Consider the following 20,822-nt stretch of genomic DNA (forward strand, 5'->3'; position numbering starts at 1 on the left):
TCATCCCCCCAAGAGGATTTGGACATTAACAAATGAACACCTTTAATTATGGCTGGTCCACTGCTCAGTTTGATGCTGCTGCTGTGAGCATTTAGATGCGACTGGAGTGTGCATCAAGTCGCTCAGCTCCACCCTCTGTGCAGGACATTCTGAAAGGACTATCTGATACTAGCCACAGGGACCTAATTAAAAGATAATCAATTCATCTTATTGATGAAGAAATTCACAGAATGTAGTCATTTACAGTCATAAAGCAAGTCTTCATTTTACCATAATACATAGGCAAAATACACTTTCTCCAGGAATACCGTCTTTAAATTATGTGTTTATTATTCAGAAGAATAATAGAGAAAGAAGAATTCCAGAGTAGAGTTTTTTGTTTAATTGTAACTTTTGAATTATGACTTTTTTTTTTCAAAAACACAATAGAAATACCTTTTCTAAAACATGTCAGTATTTGTGTGAAGGATGAGCTGTGCTTTTCTGAGTGATATTAATGCAAGTAAGCTTGTGTGGCCTTTCTTCCCTGAAAATCTTGTGTTTTTAGAAAAAAAAACAAACCTTTTTTAAATAGGTCAGCTGGCTCCAGAGACTAAGCTAAGAGTGGCTAAGCAACTCTTCAGGGTTTCACTTTGTTTTCTGGTTTATTTCTCTTTTGTAGTAGAAGAAGAAAGGGAGAAAGAAAGAGATGGGAAAAGAAGGGGGTGAATATTGTTGGCAGTGTTTGTGGGGTTTGTGTCTTGGTGTGCTTGCTTTTTAATTAAGCCTTGTTACTGAGACTGGTTGTGGGGCCTCTAGGACTCTTCTCATGTTCTTAGCAGCTTTTCTGGGATTTTAGACCGTGTTGTACAAAGATTCTTTTCCTACAACTTAGCGTGATTTATCTGGAAGTGTCTTGCTGATATTTTCTAGTAAAAAAATGCAGGTGTATACATTTGGGGATCGTTGTTGGCTTGGTTCATTCCTCCATTTAATTTGCATGGGAGGTGCAGTGTTAAACCACAAGAGTGAATCCCTTCATGCTTGTTGAAAACACATCATAAACTTATGAGCTCTTTGTAAGGAAACATTCTCTATGTTTTTCCTGAAATTGTTCAAAAACTTAGTAATAATCTGGAATGTCTTGGCTTTTCAACAACAAAACAAAACAAAACAAAACAAAACAAAACAAAACAAAACAAAACAAAACAAAACAAAACAAAACAAAACAAAACAAACAAAAACCACAAACAAACAAAAAAATAACCAAACAAAAGCAAAACCCAACCAAAAAACCAAACAAAAAAAAAATTAAATGCTGTTTTTAATAATTGTTTGCAATCATCACAAATTTCTAAAGTATATACTTGGATTACTAATTTACTCATATACTAAAATTTAATACAATTGTTTAAAAAAAATGTTTGAAATGTCTGGCTCAGGTTTCCTACAAAGAAGGAGACAGATATCTGCAAGATGGTAAAAGGATGGCAGAACCAAAACCAAATAAAACACTTTGTTTCAAAATATATTTCAGTTTTGTTTTGAGAACCAAGTAATTATTCTGCTATGAAAGGATTTTTCTTAGTTTTAATGAAAATTTTGAAGAAATTACAGTTTAGATTTTGTGCTGGAATAGTGTGTGTTTGACTCAAAGTGAAAAGGTAAATAACAATTTCTTCTTAAATGCTTGTCACACAGATATCTCACCTAGAATATATTTGCAAGCACAAGACTGACACTATGAATGACCTTCAGCAGAAGCAGGAGGATGCTTTTGAGAAAATGTCTGAACAGTTAAAAGCACAGGAACATTGCTGGCAGAAAGAAAGGCGATATCTTGAAGAGCAGTACTCAAATATGCTTGCAGAGGCTCATGCCAGAGCACAGGTATGGTGCTGGGAACTTCTAATATTTTTTCTTGTAACATTTAATGGATTCTTTCAGTAGTTTAAGGCCCTAAGCAGTTTAACGTAATTTGGGAATGTTAGTATATTTTTAAAGTAAAAAAATCCAAACAACAAACCAACTCATCACTGTGATAATATTGACATCACTTAAAAAATAAATTACCTTGTTGAAGCATTTGTTAAAGAGAATTTGGTCTACGGCCTCAGCTGAAAAGCCTGATTTCATCTATAGTGGGTAGAATTTATTTTTTTTTCTGAGAGTGCTAAAGCTGTAAGATCGAATTTCCTTTTTTTAAGAATTACTAAGGGCAGCAGCTACTTTTTCAGCATCACCATTTGCAGAGATGGTATGGAGTAACAATAATGTGGTGTTACCTGTGGGTAAATTTAATTACCTTTGTACTGACCCTAAGAACAGTGGTAGATTTCAAGTGTTAAGTGACTCTGCTTTAGTACTACTACAGTGAGAAGTGGTTTTAAAGTGTTTAACTGCCACTGCTTGTTAGATGAGTTATTTGCAATCCAAAATGTTATCCATTATTCCACAACCACCATTTACTGTCTTACCACCACATTCCTTCACACCTGTTTGAATTAAAAGCATTGTGAATTAAGGAAATAGATGTCCCTTCTTATTTGTGAGTTGCTGCAACTTAACTTCAAAGAATAAGGCTGTAATTGGTGCAGATTTCAGGACTGGAAGTCTTTGCATGCTGAAAAATTTAATCGGTCTCCTTTCAGGTTCAAGCCTTCCTTACCTTTTCCCTCCCACTTACACTGGCTTTCTGCTTGGTAGAGCAGTTCTCTCTCTGAAATTGGAGGATGTTATTACTATTGTTAAGTCAACTCACAAAACTGTATTGTGGGCAGACAAGAGGTGTTGGGCCTTCTGTGAGCTGTCACCATATTGGTGGATTGTTGTTAGAAATCAGGAGTTAAATTTGCAGTTGATGATCATGTAAATTTCCCTTCTACCATTGCTGTGGTTTCATATATCTGATTCTGGAATTGCTTACTAGAAGAGATACTCCCATCACCATCATTACTAAGAATTTTTGACTCCTTTAGTGCATAATTCGAATGGCAAAGCTAAGAATTTTCTTTTTGCTCTTGTCTAGGTAAAAACCATCTAGTTAATATTTCTTCCGTTCTTGTTTGGTTTGTTTCTGTCGCAGGAAGGTGAAGAAACAGTGCAGAAAACCAGGCAAAAACTGTATGGCCCTGAACAAATCCACGAGAAGCTGGCCCACAAAAACAATTCCAGGACAAATACATTATCAAATGATCCCAAGGCACGTCCATCCCTGCTGGCAGCCTGCGCACTGCTGTCAGGGGCCCTGTGTCCTCTCTACGGCAGACTGTGCGCTCTGTCTTGCCAAAGAGACATTCTCCAGGAACAGGTGAAGCACCACAAATTATTGAACCAGAAGATCATCAGCCTCCTTTATGCTCTCCCTACTAACGTGGGAAACAGCCAAGGCAAAGGCAGGCTGGGGCAGAGAAGAGCCAAGCGCCTGGTTTACATCTTCCGAAGAGCTGTGATTGCAGTTCTGGCCGCTCACAGGCTGAGGGCTCTGGCCCGACATTCTTGCACCTTTTTCGTCTGGACAGATGGCTCCAGAGGATGCACTGGAATTCAAGTTTGTGTGGGAGAATCCAGAGGCAGGCATGTGTCACGTAAGTGAAATGTTCTTATGTCAAATTTCTTAGTCAGGGAATAAAAAAGAGCAAGATTATTATTATTGCTGGGGCATAAAGACCTATTTAATGACATTTGGACAAATATTATTTATCTTTTTTATGTTGCTTGGCAAATGTATTTCACTCTAAGAGGAAATGCCTAGTCTTATATTAAGCATTGCAGGTAAAATTGCGATTATGCACATGAACTCAACACTATCTGATATTTTTGATATTTGTGTTATGGATTTCAGAACTAGGACCTACAGCATCTTCTCTATGGTAAATATCTTGCAATGTTCCTAAATTATTAACTGTCACCATTTTTTAAATTTTTCTTTTTACAAAAGGTATTTCTTCTTCAATTTTTAATAATTTTTAATATTTATTTCCTTATAAAACCCACAAAATACCACAAAAATTGCTTTCTGAGTCAGGTAAAATATTAGCATAGGATTTTGAAATTTTCTTTAGAGATTATGTCTACTTGCCCCTTTCTGTTGCCAGACCAGTTTATACTTCCCTCTGCAAGGATAAATGGTATCAAAAATGTTTTTCAATTTAGAAGATTCATCTACTTTTTTTGGTTTTGTTTTGTTTTCTAGTAATTCTGGAAGCATGTTTAAAATGGTCTAAATTGTCTTGCTAATTTGTTGTTTATATGCTTATTTTTGGTTAATTTCTGAAAGAGCTGGATGTAGCAGTGTGCCATATCTTAGTGCTTCACTTATCCTGCTAGCTGCAATTCTGTTTCCCAGGTTTTGAAGAGGAAGGAGTTGACTGTATTGAAGCACTTGACTGGTTGACTAGCTCTAACCTCTATACTGCAATAGTCAGTTCCATCTCTGAACTGGAGGATGTTCTCTGCAAACAAGGTAATTTTAATAGTATATTATTGTAGCAGAAAAATATTTAAAAAAAAACAAAAAAAAAAGTCAGGGTGGTCATGTCATTTCTATTTTTGTGATTTTATCTAAACTATTCTGGATCATAGCTCTGAAGAGATATTTCTGAATATTATGATAGACACCTTTGACGAGAGGTTATATCCTGAGCTAGTGAATTCAAATTTTAGTGGGGCTGTTTCCCTGAAGAAGCAATTTTATTGCAGGGTAAAATGATAACCCTCTTCTACATTCTCCGAATGATCACATCTCTGTACTGTTGGAACAGATTAATTTTCTTTAACAGCTGATAGGATATTTTATCCTTTCAGTGCATATAGCCATGGAAGCAGAAGGCTGGAGAGTGTTTCTGGAGTTTATTTACAGTGAGAACTGATAAAGGCTCCCTTGGTTCATCTGCATTGCTGCAATCCCTTGTTCTTTATTAATCTCTACTTTCAGAATCCCCACAATTTTGTCACAGAAAAAGAGGATATTAGAAGAGGGATAATTTATGTGAATAAAGGGAAATAGCAGGAGAAAGACAAGGTGATGTATTTTCCAGAAGGCTAAACACTAAATTGGTATAAAAGTTGTCATTGAATCAAATGTGCTTAGATTCAGTTTCAGGAACTTTCTTCTTTGATCATGCTGTTTTCAATAATTTTAATTCATATCCTTTAAAAGCAAAGTTTGGATAGTGTTTCAGATTTAGTATTCTGTGTTTCAGAATATTTACTGGTTCCATCCTGGATAAATTAAAAAGAACGGGTTATTACAAGAAATGGAAAGTAATAACCTGCTTGATGTTTTCTTTGTGTTGTTGTTTCTTAAAGATGTGCACTCCTGGCTTTCTGGACACTCACTTATCAGTGCAGCTAGGAACTGCTTTGCAAAACTGATGGACAACCTGAGCATACTGATGGAGACAGTTCAGGGGAAACCTTGCGGGGGCAGAGCTTACCTGGAGAGGGACTCCCTGATACAGAGGCTGGCTCGTGGGCTCCACAGAGTAAATGCCCAGGCCCTGGAAGCTGGATTGTATGACAGACTGCCCAGCACAGTAAGCAGATTTACAGTCATCCTTCATGGAAACAGCAACAGTGAAGCTCCCTTGATAGCACCATTTATTTTGTTTGAGGCTGGTGATGAGTCCAGGACAATGAGGTACCACTATATGGACACTCAGAAGTTGATTTGTCACATATTAGGGTGTGAATAGGTCTTTTCTTTTATTGACAAAGAATTTTTGGAGGATGTTTAGTGTATCCAAGAAAAAGATTTTTTTTCAAGTTCTATCAGATCTGTAATAGCTTATAAGACCAAATTTGCTTTTGTCTTGATGTAAATGTTAAGGATGCTTTTTATTATGGTTTTCTACTTTCTCATGTTTATTATCCTTTCTTTCAGTAAAGATAACCTTCTTCCCTTTAATCAAAATGAAAGGATAAACTTTCTCCAATAATCTTTTATTGTAGACTTTAGGTGTAAATAGTACTTCTTTGTAAACAGAATTTGCAGCAGTCCTTGGTGAGTTTGGTAGGTGACAGGTTCAAATTTTGCCCTTGTGTATGTCTTTTAGAAGTGGAGGAAAAAATTATAGTTTTGTCTTGATTTTCTTGGACCTTAAATATGATTCCTTTTATTGCTAAAATAGCAGTTTTTATAGCCCATCAACTTGTTTTCGTTTGCTGACAGAGAAACATTGCAATCTTGCAGCAAGAAATATTTGAATTTTCACAAAGGCTTCATGCAGCAGAGGTAGAGTCCCGCTCCCTGCAGCTGCAGCTGGCAGAATGCAGATGGGCTTTCAATGAGATGCGAAAAGATGCTGAAAAAGCCCACAGACTGCAAGAGCAATTAAATGAACTTCAGCATGTAAGTGCATTTGATTTGGAGGCTCTCTTGCTTCAAAGAGATTCTCCTTTCTTCACATTTTTGATTTGTGTCCTTTTAGAAAACAAGCATAAAAATTATTTACTTCCACCAGACTTTTCCAGAAACCTTGCCTTGTAAATATCACTAAACTAGAAAACAGATGTATTCAGAAAGCCCCATTTTCCACTGGAGTTTCCTTTTGATTTGTAGAAGGAGGTATCCTGTATAAATTGCAGTTTGGTCTTCAGCAGTCCAGGTTCTCCCATTTGTTGGAAATGTTGATGTGATGATTTATCTATCCTAAAAGAAGATTTTACTTCAACAGAGTAAGGCAGCTAGAATGAGGGTATTCAATAAGAATGTTCGTGAGAAATTCATGAAATATAAATATAGCAGTTTAAACTCTGTATGGATGTTGATGAATGTTATAATAAATACAATACAAATTTTAGTGGGTCTGTTTCTCGAAGAAGTAACTTTATGGCAGAAGGAAAAAAAGGCTTTTCCTACATTCTCAGTAGCACAAAAACACAAAATTCCCCTGAATTTTTTGCTGTTGCTGATTGACTTACTGAAACACTGTGGGTCCCCTAACCCGAAGCCTAGTTGGTAGAACCTGGTAGTTGTTTGTCCCAGTCCAAACACTTCCAAGTAGAGAATATCAGCTAGATGTCTCACCCATTGTCCTTCCTCTTCCTAGCTAGTAAAATGGATTTTTATTTTTTTACTCAAAAATATCTAAATCATCTTCAGTTCTGTTCTTGACAGGTTTTATTCCCTTAATGTTTTGGGACTGTTAGATGAAAATTATCACATTTTAGATTGTAGTTGAAATGCAGATAACAACTTTCCTTGAAAAATTATTTCTTCTTTCTGTAACAGTTTTTGGAGGAGAAGAACAGTCCACAAAGGTGTTTACAAGGGTTAATAAGTTATCACTAAAATTTTGAACATTGATCTGCATATTTTTCCTTCTAAATATTGAGGTTTGTCATCCTAGGGTACTAATTTGAATAGAATAATGAGTGCCAAGACTTTACATGAATGCTTTTCATAAAAAACACAGTAATTAACTGGTCTGTCGTCTTCTTGTTGTGATCTGTCTTCATGTTAAAAAAACTTAAACACTAATCCTAAGCATGCATTTGTTTTAGAATTTTGTATATTTGCAAGTGGAACTCACTGGTAGGGAAACCACTGAATATAATTACAGAATCAGGCACAGCTTGCTTCTCTTTCCAGAAAATCAGCCAAGATAATATACATGAGGAGTTAGAAAATGCTTTGCAGCGTGAGCAGGAGGTAAGATTGCTTTTACAAGAATACCAGCGACGGCTTCAGGAGCTGAGTAATAAACTGGAATCGTGCTCACTTATTGACACAGATAGAAGCCAAGTCTCCAATGTATCTCTGATGGTAAGATTATTCTTCTGGAAAACTCAAAAGAATTTTACCTTTTGTTAAATAAGCCAGATAGTGCAGTCCTTGTGTAAATAAAGTAACAGGAGTAAATACACACACACACTACTCAGTCTGGAATTTTAGGCTACTGAGGAAACACTTCAAAGACTTTTTTTTTTTTTTAATTTTAAAGGTATCTATGTTTTACTTTTAACAGTTTAAGAAAAAGTCTTAAATGGGGTTTGTTCTGTTTTTTTTTGCCTACAATCATTTTGTTTTCTAAAACACATTTATACATAGCAAATATGCTAAAAACTAGGAGGGTTCTGAGTCAGTAATGCTTTAGCTAGGAAATTCATAAAACCTTAGTATGCAGTGGTCCAAATCTACTTTGCAATAAATTTGTCTTCCACGTTGGTCTGTAGCCAATGGCATAAAGTGAAGTTTATTTGGGCTAAAGAGTAACTCTGCTCTCTGTCTGCTGGCAGAGCTTCTCTAACGCAACGGAGGAGCTGAGGAGCAGAAACCAAGTTCTGGATCACCAGAAGAGATTCCTGAAAGACACAGAGCAGGACCAGCAGCGGCTGCGGGAGACTCTCGAGGAGGCAGAACCTGCCCTCAAACTGGGAGTAAAGTGAGCCCTTGGGGCCTGGGGCATGTCACTTAAAATGAATAAAAATTTCAATTCCTAGTTCCACAGGCAGTGTAAGGTTAGAAAAGTACATCCGTCTCTTTTATTTTTAAATTCAGGGATAGTCTTCTGAAAACAAAAGTGTTAGTTCAAAATACTTGGTCATACAATTTATGTAGCTATCCCATAATAGTGCTCCAAATTCTGGGTGCTGAAATAACTGGCAAACAAAATACCTGTGCTATCTGACTGCTCTGACAACATCTCCTTCACAGATCCTTAAAGTTTTGTTTATTTAAGAAATGACTGCTTGTTCTCTGTGTTTCCACACCATCTTTTTGTAGACAGATACAATTTATTTATAGTAAATACAGAAGCTTCAGCTAGGGGACAGGTCTTTGCCACAAAAGGGGCTGGAACCCATTTTGGACCTCGCCTTTCCTGTGGTACAAGATAGATCTTCCTGCTGATTTCAGGGAGTTTTGGATTTAGCCCTAATCCCCACACCACTACACAACAACCTAGAGTGAAAAGAAAGGCTCAGGCACTGGTCCTGAAAAGATTGGTAGTCAAAAGGAGCCCCCTTGACTTGAAGGAGGTTATTACTGAGCTATTTTTGCACCATATGAAAAAATAAATCTTTGCAGATTTTGTTTTCTAATACTTACAAAGCATTAAATACGTATTATGAATATTGTTGTTCCATGGCTAGGTACTAAAAAAATTTTACTTAATTGAAATTTCTCATTATACCTGGGATCATTCAACCTCTGAAGAACGTGTGAGAAGCTTTAAGGATTTTATGCACCAGGAAAATAATGCAATTCACATAGTCCTCAATAAGATGTTTAACAAGGTAATTAAAATTATCAAATCATACCAAATGATGGTATGATTTGATCAAAGCAGGTGTCACCTGCAGAAGGATTTGTTCTAGAAAGCTTTCTGTTTTCATCCTGCCACAATCTATTTTAGGCATTTCAGTAAAGAGCATTCCTTGTGGCCATACATATATCCAGTAGAGGTTATTTTAATGTGAAGTGACTTTAAAACTGGAATTTTTTCCCTGTATAGAGCAGCTGAGTATCAACAAAGAAAGCTACCCTTTCCTTTGTTATTATAGCAACTCTTCACAACAAATAGGGTTTTTTTCTCCTTTTGGAACATATAAACAAAGCAGATGAAATAAACAGAATCTGTCTGTGTTTTCCAATACAAGAATATAATACCATCGTACCTAGAGACTTTTTATGACCTCTGTACCCCAGCCACGATAGTTGTTCATTGATAGGCCTATTATTACATCTATTTGAATTGCTTATCCTCAACAGAAGCATCTTTCATATGGAAATGCACCAAATAGTGGTACATTAAATATTTTTAGGGTGTGAACTGGAGATATGAAAAAAAGAGAAAATCCTAACAGTTTGAGTTATCAACAATTATTTTACAAGACATGACAGCCATAAAGTAGCAGAAGATTAATTTCTACATTGGTAGATCTTCAGTTCCATAAAGTTACTGCATTATTTTGTTTTGTTTTGTTTTTTCTTTTACAACAGGGATAAAGAGTTGATCATTAATCATATGAAAGCTGTGGAGGCCACCCTGAATGAGGTAAGAATTTGAAGTGTTCCTTCTGATTTGTGTTTCCAAACATGCCAAAGCCTTAGAACTGCTTCTTCTTGGGGGAAGAGAGAAGTTGTTGCAAAGCAAATTCCTTTCCTTAGTGTTGAAGTTTCCCCCCTCAACTTCTTCCATCTTAAGAAACCACAGTGAAATAAGACGCAAGTTTGTAGTACACACACAACTTGTTCTAAATCTAAAAGTTATGCCAAAATTCACTTTCCTTCCCTCAGTGAGCATTATTTCTGGTTGACAAGTGAAGACTAATGCAACACACAAAAAATTGGCAAGTGTTGTGGTTAATCCTCTATTGAATAATGAGAGGTCACATACTTGGCCAGAAAACATTTGGTTTTATGTCTGCTCCTTTAACCTATGAAACATCATCAATAGGAAAAGAAAAGGCAGGAAATCATAATCTGTGGTCAGAAACTTCTGTGGTATTTTTTACAATCATATTTTAAACTTAGTAGTAATATCAAGTTTTCCCCCTGACTTGTACAATTGTGTCCTGGTATAGGATTATTTGAAGGTCCAATAAAGATGTACATATTGATTATTTAGGAGAAAGGACTGTTTCCAACTCTAGCTCTAATGGCAGATGGTTTCATAACTGTTTTTAATCTAGAGCAGCATAGAGCAAAAGAAGTGTTTTCATTACCTTGGAGTGTTGATTTCCCTTACTACATCTTTAATTCCTAGCAACAAAGAGATTCTCTGTTTTAGTTTCTGCTTTCACCAAAACTGTTGCTAATTATATTTTCAGATATCTTTTTCAAGTCTCTCTCCTTTAATGTTCATGGAAAGTGACAGAACCTAAACTGCATGTTTCACCTACAGCAAACTGTGCTGTAGAAAATTTCCTTTGTGCCACCACTATCTTCAAACTGGCTTCTTTCAAACTTTGAAAGTGAATGTCATGCAGCAACCGCCGTGTTTTTACAGTAATACGTATGTGCCATGTCCTTGGCCTTTCTCTTTTCTGACCAGGGCAAAGTGTTTTTTTAATTGGTTTTGTAGCATTCTCTCCCAGCACTGTGAATTAGAGATTTATTTGCAATGAGAATTCAATCAGTTGTACTTTATTCATGGATGTTAGGTCCAGTGATCAATGCAAGTCCACTCAAGGGGCTCAAGGGGACCCAGCTCATCCTAGCTGGTGTGTCTGAAGGAGAATTACCACTGATGCTGGGGTTTTTGCCCTTTAGGCCAGAGAGGAGGTCATGGCACCAGGAGCTGCAGCAGCCACGCCGCTCCCCAGCCTGCAGCTGGAGATCCTTTCAGAGGAAGCAGTGAGGGACAGGCCAGAGGCTATGTCATTCCAAGTTAGAGTCTAAAACAAATCCTGTTTCGTTTTTTCATGTTTTAATTTTCTTTCATTTTTGGCATCTGAGACACAACAGGCAGATAGACTGCTCTGAGCATGTGGAGAGCAAAAAGCTTCAAAACTGTTGCAGTCAACACTTGAAAGACAATTTCCATGTATACTCTTGCAAATGGTATTTCAGAGATGATGGTAACTTTTAATTTTCCAGTTACAACATTAAATAACTGATGGGAATACAAACATGGGCAGAAGGATATGTACCTGAAAATTAATATCCCTCTATCTCCCTCTCATTTTTCCCATTAATATACACAAGACTAATTAAAAAAAAAAAAAAAAAAAAAAACACAAACAAAACTAAAACCAAGTAAGATCCTCACAAACAAAACCAACCAAACAAAAAAGACAAGATTTTCATACTCCTTCATGGTCAGTATCAGATTTATTTTCAACCCATAGTTCTAGAAAAAATTGTGGGGTTTTGAGCATTCCTCATTTGAAAGAAACTGCTCTTTAGAATGTTTAAATATAGAAGCTATTTTGCTCATGTAGGTTTAAAGACTTGCATATTTCAAAATACTAATTTTGTTAGGACAAAACAATGAGTGAGAAAAAAAAGAAATTAACCGAAAATGTGCCATATTTTCAGCTCTGAACATAGATTCAGAGCAATGCCTCCTCATTGTTTTTAAGTTTGATGTCTTCTCCAGAAACTATCTATTAGTCTTTATAGCTGTGCAGAATATATAAGTGCCAAGACAGATTTTTTTATCCAATGAGAGAACAAAAGGCAGAGTAAGAATATATTTTTTAAATTGTACTTCTCTGTCTGAATTAGAGAGAGAGCAGGTAATCAAGTAAATTGCAATGATCTTAGGCAAAGTAAGTATTGCATACAGTGTGTAAGTTTCTGCAGTAATGCCTTCCAATTTGTTGTAGATTGGCTGTTCTAATGCAGTATATAATTGCAGGATCAGGGTCACAAAATCAAACATTCAAGAAAGGCGGATTCTAAGCAGGAAAATTCTCACTGTTGTTCTCTTGCATGCATTCATGCCTGATAAAAATATAAAATTACATGTGCATTTTTGTGTTTTCACACTAAAAGACGGAGATATGGAATATGTAGTGCTTTGAGATTCCCATGAAGCTTAATTAGCACAGATGAACTTTTCTGTCAAAGGGTAGAATTACAAATGTTTCCCCAGTACAGTGATGATCTATTTTAGAGCCGCACAAAAGGTTCCATGGGTGGCATCTTTTCATAGGAGGCATTGTGGCAATCACCAACTTTTAAATCCTGCTTTTCTAATTTGGTAGTGGATGCTGCTTCTTTTTTTCTTTTCATCCCACCCCAGCTCTCATTCTTTTTGACCTCACAATGATTGCAGAAGCAACTGCAGCCTGTTCCCCCTTTCTCTCTGGAAGAGAATCAGAAACACAAAAAGTTGCATTTCATATTTGCACAAAGTGCTTGTGGTATAACTCACATAGTAGAATACGTGCTGGGGAGCTTACTGCTGGGGCAGAATTGTAAAGTTCTTGTTCACCTGGCAGCCTCAGGTGCACTTGGTAACTCAGGACACATACAAACAGCACCAATGGCTCACAGTCTGTGTCACTGTGAACTTCCTTTTCTCCATCCCTTTTCCTCCTTCTCCCTTTCCCCATCTCTCCCCCTTTTTCCTCTCTCTCTCCTCTGCCCTCATCTCTAGTTCCTGTTTGATTCCTTTCCAAGCTCATTATTGAGGTTTTATTACAAAATTTGCCTTTTATAGACAGAGGTCACCTAATGGATTTTAGTTTTACTCTATGCCAATAGAGTAATAAATGCAAGCCTGCAATCTGGACTGAGGTAAAGAGTTAGGAATCACTGTAGGAACACTCATCATTAAAAGCAGTGGAGTTGTTTGCAGGCACATCCTCTAGAACTGCCTCAGTCTGTGGTGAGCACATTTCAATTAAAGGCCTTATAATCTGCAAGAATCCTCTTTCAGAAACAGAACCACAGCACCAGGACATTTTGGAGATTCTTTCTGATGACAAAAGATGTGATATGGGTTAGTTTGCCACTGCTGTTTCCTAGAAACCACAATGAAATAACCTGATTGATTTTGGCTGTGTTAACATCTATTCTGAAAATCAGCAGTGTGAAACCAAGGAAATGAAAGACCTACAAAAATCTTTGTAAATCCCTGTTTGTGGTACTAAGCTGATTTTTGCCTGTATCACAAGTTTACGTTCAAAAGACCAGTGTCATACTATCTGAAGGGAAAAATTATAACAAATAAAATGTGATTAACCATTGTAAAGAAGACCAATAATTTCAACACTTAGTTGAGATTACTTAGGATAGATATAAAGTTACCAGAACTGCCAAATCATCTGTGCTTTCTTGTTCTGCTAATTTTATCATCAATCCAATCAATATAACAAAACTGGGACATTCTTCCACTTCATACATGGAAATAGTTACATTTTTCCAGTTATAGTGCAATCAGATTGTTTTCAGAGGTCCGTAGGTTTGCAATGTTTCTTTTGTTACTGCCAAGTTACTTTTTCTGCTGTGGAGTGGAAGGATTAGTAAATTGACTCATCTTGGAAGTGTGAACATGAGCCTGAAACTCTTGGTGAACAGAAATTGAACCTACACTAAGTCTTGTATTGAAATAAAATGAAAAAAATTGTATCAAGAGCTCAGTGCTGTACTGCATGCTTGAAAACATCATATCAAAGCATCTTCTAACTAGGGTGTGGACTCATTCCCTATTCCTCAATGATATCAATATTCAGTGTTCTAGAAAAAATACAAAATCCACTGTTAGATGTTTTTGATGCTTAAATCCTGGGACTGACTATCTACCTGGCTGACAAACTGTATTTGATCTCTTTGCTCAAAAAAGTGTTCTGTCTTTTGTAAAAAATTTGGATGTGTGCTATTTGGCATTTAAGTGTAGCTTGCCTTGCGCTAATGATTCCTTCTACTTTTATTTAAAGCACGTGCATAAACATTTTATGGATCTCTACTCACTGACAGCTTCCAAAGTTGACGCATTAACATCAGGAAGAGAATCTTCAGAGATTCACTTTGAACCCCTAGCTGCTGAGCCTCTTACTCCTGATGCTGATGGTAAGTCTGCTTTTCAAGCAATTACAGTCACTTGAATGTGCGTTCCCAGACAGCATCTCCCTTCATGCTGCAGAGGTTCTGTAGGTAAATACTGCAAGACTTAATTGTAATGATAATGGAGAGCAATAAAATAAGTGCAAAGAGAAATGTTCTGAGACATTTTTCAGAAGAGAAAGAGGATGGTGAAAGCTAACACAGGGGTTGAAATTACTACGGTAAGTTTTTTTTCCTATTGGTCACTGTTTAATTGTGGGTTTTTTTGCTTTAGTTTGGATTTGTTGCTTGAATGGTTGGATTGGTTTTTTTTGTTTGTTTTGGGGAGTGATGGTGGCGGGTGCGTGTTAGTTTTGGGATTTTTTTTTTATATTATCTTTCTTTCTCTCTTTCTCTCTTTCTCTCTTTCTTTCCTTCTCTTTCTTTATTTTTCTTTTTCTTTCTTTCTCTTTCTTTCTCTTTCTTTCCTTTATTTTTTAATAAAGGATTTCCCTTTCTTTCTGTTATAAATTATTAACATTTCTGTAATAGCCTTTCCTTGCAACCATAACCATTCCAGTATGCTGCATTTCCTTGCTTTTTAAAATTTACTTTCTCCAAACAGAATCTTTGCAAGTTCACTTTGAACCCGAAACCGGTGGTACACCTCCTGCTGGAGCTCCTGCACATGCTCTTGATGGTAAGTCTGCTTTTCAAGCAATGGCAGTCACTTGGATGTGGGTTCCTAGCCAGCATCTCCCTTCATGCTGCACAGCTTCTGTAGGCAAACAATACTTAAATATAAACATAAGGGAACATTAAAACTAGTGCTAAGAGAAACGTTTTCTGAGACTTTTTTCGGAAGAGAAAGGGGATGGTGAAAGCTAACACAGGGATTAAAATTACTACTGTAATGTTTTTTTCTATTGAACCCTATTTCTTTGGATATATTTGGTTTTAGTTTAGGTTTGGTAGCTTGGTTGCCTGAATTCTTTTTGTTTTGGGGAGTGATGGAGGTGTGGGGGGATGCATGTTTGGTTTATGGTTGTTTTTTTTTTTTATTTTACTATTTCATATTTCGTACTTTGTTTGTTTATTTTTTTAGCCAAAAAATTTTCCTTCCTTTATGTTATAAACCAATATTTGTAACAGCCTTTCCTTGCAACCAAAACCAGTGCTGTGCATTTCCTTGTTTTTTAAAATGAAAACAGTTTTTAGATTGAAAATTACTTTCTCTGCATAGAATCTTTCTGGGGTCAAGTTGGACACCAACTAGTCAGAACACCTCCTGCACATGCTCATGACAGTGATGGTAAGTCTCCTTTTCAAGCAACTGCAGTCACTTGGATGTAGGTTCCTAGCCAGCGTCTCCCTTCATGCTGCACAGCTTCTGTAGGCAAATACAGCAATACCTACATGTCAGCATAATGGAGCAATACAACCAGTGCAAACAGAAACATTTGGAGCCATTTTTCAGAAGAGAAAGGGGATGGTGAAAGATAACACAGGGATTAAAATGAATGCTGTTATGGTTTTACTATTGGTCCCTATTTGCTTAGATATTCTAGGTTTTAATTTGGCTTTGGTTGCTTGGTAGGTTGGATTTTTCTTGTTTTGGGGAGTGTTGATGGTGGGTATATCTGTCTTTCATTTTTGATTTTTTATTGCCATTTTAAATTTCCTCCCTTCCTCTCTTCACCCTTCTTCCCTTCTTCCCTTCCTCCCTTCCTCTCTTAGCAGAACTTCCCTTCCCATAACTTCCTGGAACTTCCCTTTCTTTCCTGTTTGTTTTTTTTTTACCAAGGGCTTTTTCCTTTCTTTCTGTTATACACCACTAACACTTCTGTAATGGCCTTTCCTTGCAACCATAACCACTTAAGTTCTGTGTTTTATTTCAAATTTGTACTCACTAAGGTAAATTTACTTTCTCTAAACAGACTCTTTTGGACCTCGCTTTGTGCCCAAAGGAGCTGCTGCACCTCCTGGTCCTCCTCCTGGTGGTAAGTCTGCTTTTCAACAATGGCAGTCACTTGGATGTGGGTCCCCAGCCAGCATCTCCCTTCACACTGCACAGCTTCTGTAGGCAAATACAACAATCCTTAATTGTCAACATACTGGAGCATTAAAACCAATGCTAACAGAAATCTTCTGACACATCTATGAGAAGGGAATGGTGGTACTGAAAGCTAACAAAGGGATTAAAATTACTACTGTGGTTTTTTTTTTTTTTCAGTTGGTCCCCATTTGCTTTTTTGGATTTAGTTTTGTTTGTTTCCTTGGTTGGTTGAATATTTTTTTGTTTCCCAGAGCAGCAATAGTGGATGGGTGTTTAGTTTTTGATTTTTAATTTTTTTTTCTTATTTTCTCTTTTTTTTTTCCCCTAAAAGGTTTCTTCCTTCCATAATGTTATAAAGCATTAACATTTTTTGTCTTTTCTTGCAAACATAACCATTGCAGTTCTTTGCATTTCCTCGCTTTTTAAAATTTACCTCCTCTGAAGTAAATTTACTATTTCTGAACAGATATTTTTCAGGCTAGCGTTGGGCCCGAAGCACCCCATACACCTGCTACTCCTGTTTATGCTCCTGCTGGTAAGTCTGCTTTTTAGGCAATTACTGTCACTGGGATGTGGGTTCCTAGCCAGCACCTCCCTTCATGCTGCACAGCTTCTGTAGGCAAATACAACAACAATTAATTGAAAACATAATGGAGCATTAAAATAGTGCAAACAGAAATGTTGTGATACTTTTTAAAGAAGAGAAGGGGGTGGAGAAAGCTTATACAGGGTTTAAAATTATTACTGGAATGTTTTTTCTATGTCCCATGACCTTGTGGGTTTGGATGTCATTGTGGTTTTAGTTTGGGTTTGGATTCTTGGTTGCTTGGACTCTTTTGGTTTTGGGGAGTGGTTGAGATAGGTGGGTGGGTGTTTGATTTTTGAATTTTTGATTTTATTACTTCTTTTAATTGCATTCTTTCTCTCTTTCTTTCTTTTTTTAATAACCAAAGGCTTTTCCCTTTCTTTCTGTTATTAACAATTAACATTTTGTAATAGCCATTCCTTTCAACCATAACTGTTTCCATTCTGTGCATTTCTTGGTTTTTAAAACTTACTTTTACTCAACAGATATTTTTCAGCCTTACCTTTCACTGCAAGCAGCTGGTGGACCTCCAGTTCCTATTATTGTGCCTGATGGTAAGTCTGTTTTTTGAGCAATTATTGTCCCTTGGATTTGGATTCCCAGCCAGCTTTTCCCTTCATACTGTACAACTTCTGTATGCAAATACAACAACACTTAATTGTAGACATACGGGATCATTAAATCTAGTGCAAACAAAGATGTTTTGAGACATTTTTCAGAAGAAAAAGGGGTGTGGTAACTAACAGAGGCATTGAAATTTTTGTCAGAATTTTGTTACAATTTTGTCAGACTAAGATTGTTTCTTGATTAAAAAACACAGCTTTGGAATTAATAGGAGAGGTAAAAGATATCTGTAAGTAAGTACTTGTAGCACTTCAAATAAAGTGCTAAACCAACACTTCCTAGGGAAGGATACTTGTGCTAATGTCCTTTGTCTATTAAAGATTTATGTATAATAATCAGGTGTGGTGTGTTTCAAATAAGCACTTAAGGAGCAAACATTTAGAAGTACTTCACATGCATACCCTTGTTAGAGGTATTTAACAGGAAACGTAGGTTCTCTCTTGATTTGTTTTTTATTCTTTTGTTTATTCCAGCATGCTGGAGAGTGCCTAGCCACAGAGCCTCTACCGTACCTGGAGCCAACATACCCTCCGTTGTAGTAGCAGGCAGAAGCTGCAGTGTCTCTGAAACGAACATACCCTCCAGTGTGACACCAGGCAGATTCTACAGTGTGTCTGAAACCAACATACCCTCCAATGTGACACCAGACAGAACAGGTTTGGGGTCATCAATGGACAGAGTCATCAACCTGGTACAAACCAGAACCAGTACTGGGTCAATGGATGCATCCTCCCATATGAGAAGAAACAGAGCTCTTACCGTGCCTTCAAGCAACATGTCCTCCAGTCTGACATGGAATAGAGCTGGTACTGGGTCTTCAGTCAACACATCCTTCAGTTCAAGACCACACAGAGCCAGTTCTTTGCCTTCAGTCAGACCTTCCAGCCAGGATGTCTTACCCAGCACTAGAAGAAATCAGGAAATTTAATTGCCAGATGTGACAGATTTCTTCATCAAAATACTAGCTTCTCTTCAGAAGGAAAATACTTCAGCAATGCAAAAAGGTCTAAATAAAGTAGTCTTACCTTTGTAATTTGTATTTTTATGAAAATGTGCATTCATATATTCACATTTCTGTGTTTCTAATCATTTGTATACCAAAGGACTTATTTATTTAACTCTATTTAATTGCAGTTTTTAATTTTTATGTAGTATATTTAAAAATGTTATAAAACAACACCTTTTGGGTAGTTTTCCTCATTCTTAAAAAAAAATCCACAAGCCATTTTAGTCTGTCTCTCAAAGTTGTTTCATACCTGTCTGTTTTAAACGAGGACTACAATACTTTAATAGGATTGAGAGAGGTCCATGAAATGTACACCAGTGATTCCTCTGGTGGAATGTCATGGCCCTGTGTCTTGGTTTGAAAAGATAGGTGTCTGCTAAGGAAGGCAGGAGCCTCCCTTGAAATGGAAAATGCAAACTCCCTCTCTCTGAATTATTATAATTTTGAAATTAAGGGGCTCTCAGGCAAAGATATGGGAGTAGGAATATTAGTTCTTTATTAGGAAAATCAAAATACAAATGCAATAGTACAAAAAAAAAATCTGCTGACAGAGTCAGAACATGACCTGACACTCTGAGGGTCGGGGAGGTGGCAGCAGTCCGATTACAGGGTGGCTGTAGTCTTCTTGGTGTGACAGCTGTGGTTCTGTTGAAGCAGTGATCCTGTAGAAGGGTGTAGTCTTCCTCTGAAGGTCCAGTGGTGGTGCAGATGGTCTTGGTCATCTTCTGGCAATCCAGTGGAAAAGAAAGCTGCTCTTCTGGGAATCCATTTGGAAAAGGCTTCTATGGTGCTGCAAATCTCAGATTATATCTAGATAGTAATGCTCGGCTCTTCCCCCTGGATAGAGCATCTCACCGTGGGATGATGCAATTTTATCAGTCATGCAGTGAGATTCAATGGCTCACTAAGAGAAGATATTTGATGGAGGGAGGATCAGTTGTGGAAGAGATAAAGAGAACTGCCCCACCTGGTTTTAGCAGGTGGCCCAATTAGCAGAAGATAAATTGCCCTACCCCTAACAGATGGCAATAGAATACCTACTCCCAGACACATTTTGCAACCTAAGACATTATCCACCCATTATTCTATTAGTATTTGCATTATGCTCAAATCAATGAACTGACACCATGAAACCTTACACACAGCTCTTACTTAAGACTAGGTTTCTCTGTGGTACACTATGGCCATTGAGTTAGGAACGGCTGAAGAAAGGTGACATTGATTCCTATGATCAGAAAGAATAAAGTGAGATTTATTAGGAATTTCATAAATGTATAGGCAGGATGGTTCACCCAGAACCTGACTGGTTCTTAAATAACACCCCTCACACCATTGGTTAATTAGGAACAACATCTTCTGGTAAAATATCTTTCCATAAACATCATGTACAAACATTCCGAATGTTCACAAACACCAGGTGCAACAATTAAGATAAGAATTGTCTGAATTCTTTCTCTGAGCGTTCTCACAACTTTCCTAGGAAGATGCCTAGGAAAGTTATTTGTTTCTCTCTCTGTCAACAACCACAGATGACAAGAGGCTAGTGTCTTAGAATCATTGACAGAGAGGGAAGACCAGGCTGCAGAGGCCTCATGTCCTCTATGATCTCATTGATCTTCCTCAGGTCGTGGAGCAATCTCCAGGAATCCAAAGTTTTCTTATGAATGACAAAACCTGGGGAATTCTGGGGACTGTTTGTAGGTTTGATGTGGTCTTTTTGTAGTTGTTCACTTACTAGTTTTTTTGAGACTATTCAGTATCTTTGTGTAAGAGGCCATTGATTAATCCAAATTGGCTGCTTGGTTTTCCATGATAACTTCAGAGTGGCAAGCGTTGCTGTGGTTTTCATCAAAAACCCACTTCTATCTTCACTCCCCCCTCAGACAACACATCTCTCCCCCATACTGTGATGGGCTTCTGCACCACAAGGGGATGGATGGTTGATGTCCTTCCCTTGGGACCTGTAACAGTAATCATGAATTCACTTTGCAGACACAAGTTAGCTCCTTCAATTCCTGTGAGAGCACCCTTAGGTGTTACCAAATTCCAATTGCACCACCAGGGTGCATGAGAAATCCCAGTGACATCTGCCCCTGTGCCCAGCATACCTGTACTATGAACTGTTTTACCA

The 20,822-nt window shown here is 37.2% G+C and overlaps 1 protein-coding gene across 3 annotated transcripts in view; it reads left to right on the forward strand.

Moving 5' to 3' along the window:
• LOC100229949 (coiled-coil domain-containing protein 171-like) overlaps positions 1–19,155 on the forward strand; it is a 39,027-nt gene extending 19,872 nt beyond the window's left edge. For 2 of the 3 annotated variants that reach the window (XM_072922378.1, XM_072922379.1), the window contains 15 exons: positions 1,681–1,869; positions 3,065–3,566; positions 4,328–4,444; positions 5,290–5,516; positions 6,152–6,331; positions 7,574–7,747; positions 8,221–8,366; positions 9,926–9,980; positions 14,314–14,446; positions 15,045–15,119; positions 15,663–15,731; positions 16,357–16,419; positions 16,942–17,010; positions 17,547–17,615; positions 18,159–19,155. In XM_072922378.1, coding sequence (XP_072778479.1) covers positions 1,681–1,869; positions 3,065–3,566; positions 4,328–4,444; positions 5,290–5,516; positions 6,152–6,331; positions 7,574–7,747; positions 8,221–8,366; positions 9,926–9,980; positions 14,314–14,446; positions 15,045–15,119; positions 15,663–15,731; positions 16,357–16,419; positions 16,942–17,010; positions 17,547–17,615; positions 18,159–18,613 — 2,523 coding nt within the window. In that variant the 3' untranslated portion in view covers positions 18,614–19,155. The remainder of the gene's footprint in view (positions 1–1,680; positions 1,870–3,064; positions 3,567–4,327; positions 4,445–5,289; positions 5,517–6,151; positions 6,332–7,573; positions 7,748–8,220; positions 8,367–9,925; positions 9,981–14,313; positions 14,447–15,044; positions 15,120–15,662; positions 15,732–16,356; positions 16,420–16,941; positions 17,011–17,546; positions 17,616–18,158) is intronic. The other variant, XM_072922380.1, reaches the window with a different exon arrangement.
• The last annotated feature ends 1,667 nt before the right edge of the window (positions 19,156–20,822 follow it).

Source organism: Taeniopygia guttata, chromosome Z, assembly GCF_048771995.1.
Source record: "Taeniopygia guttata chromosome Z, bTaeGut7.mat, whole genome shotgun sequence".
Classification (NCBI taxonomy): domain Eukaryota; kingdom Metazoa; phylum Chordata; class Aves; order Passeriformes; family Estrildidae; genus Taeniopygia; species Taeniopygia guttata.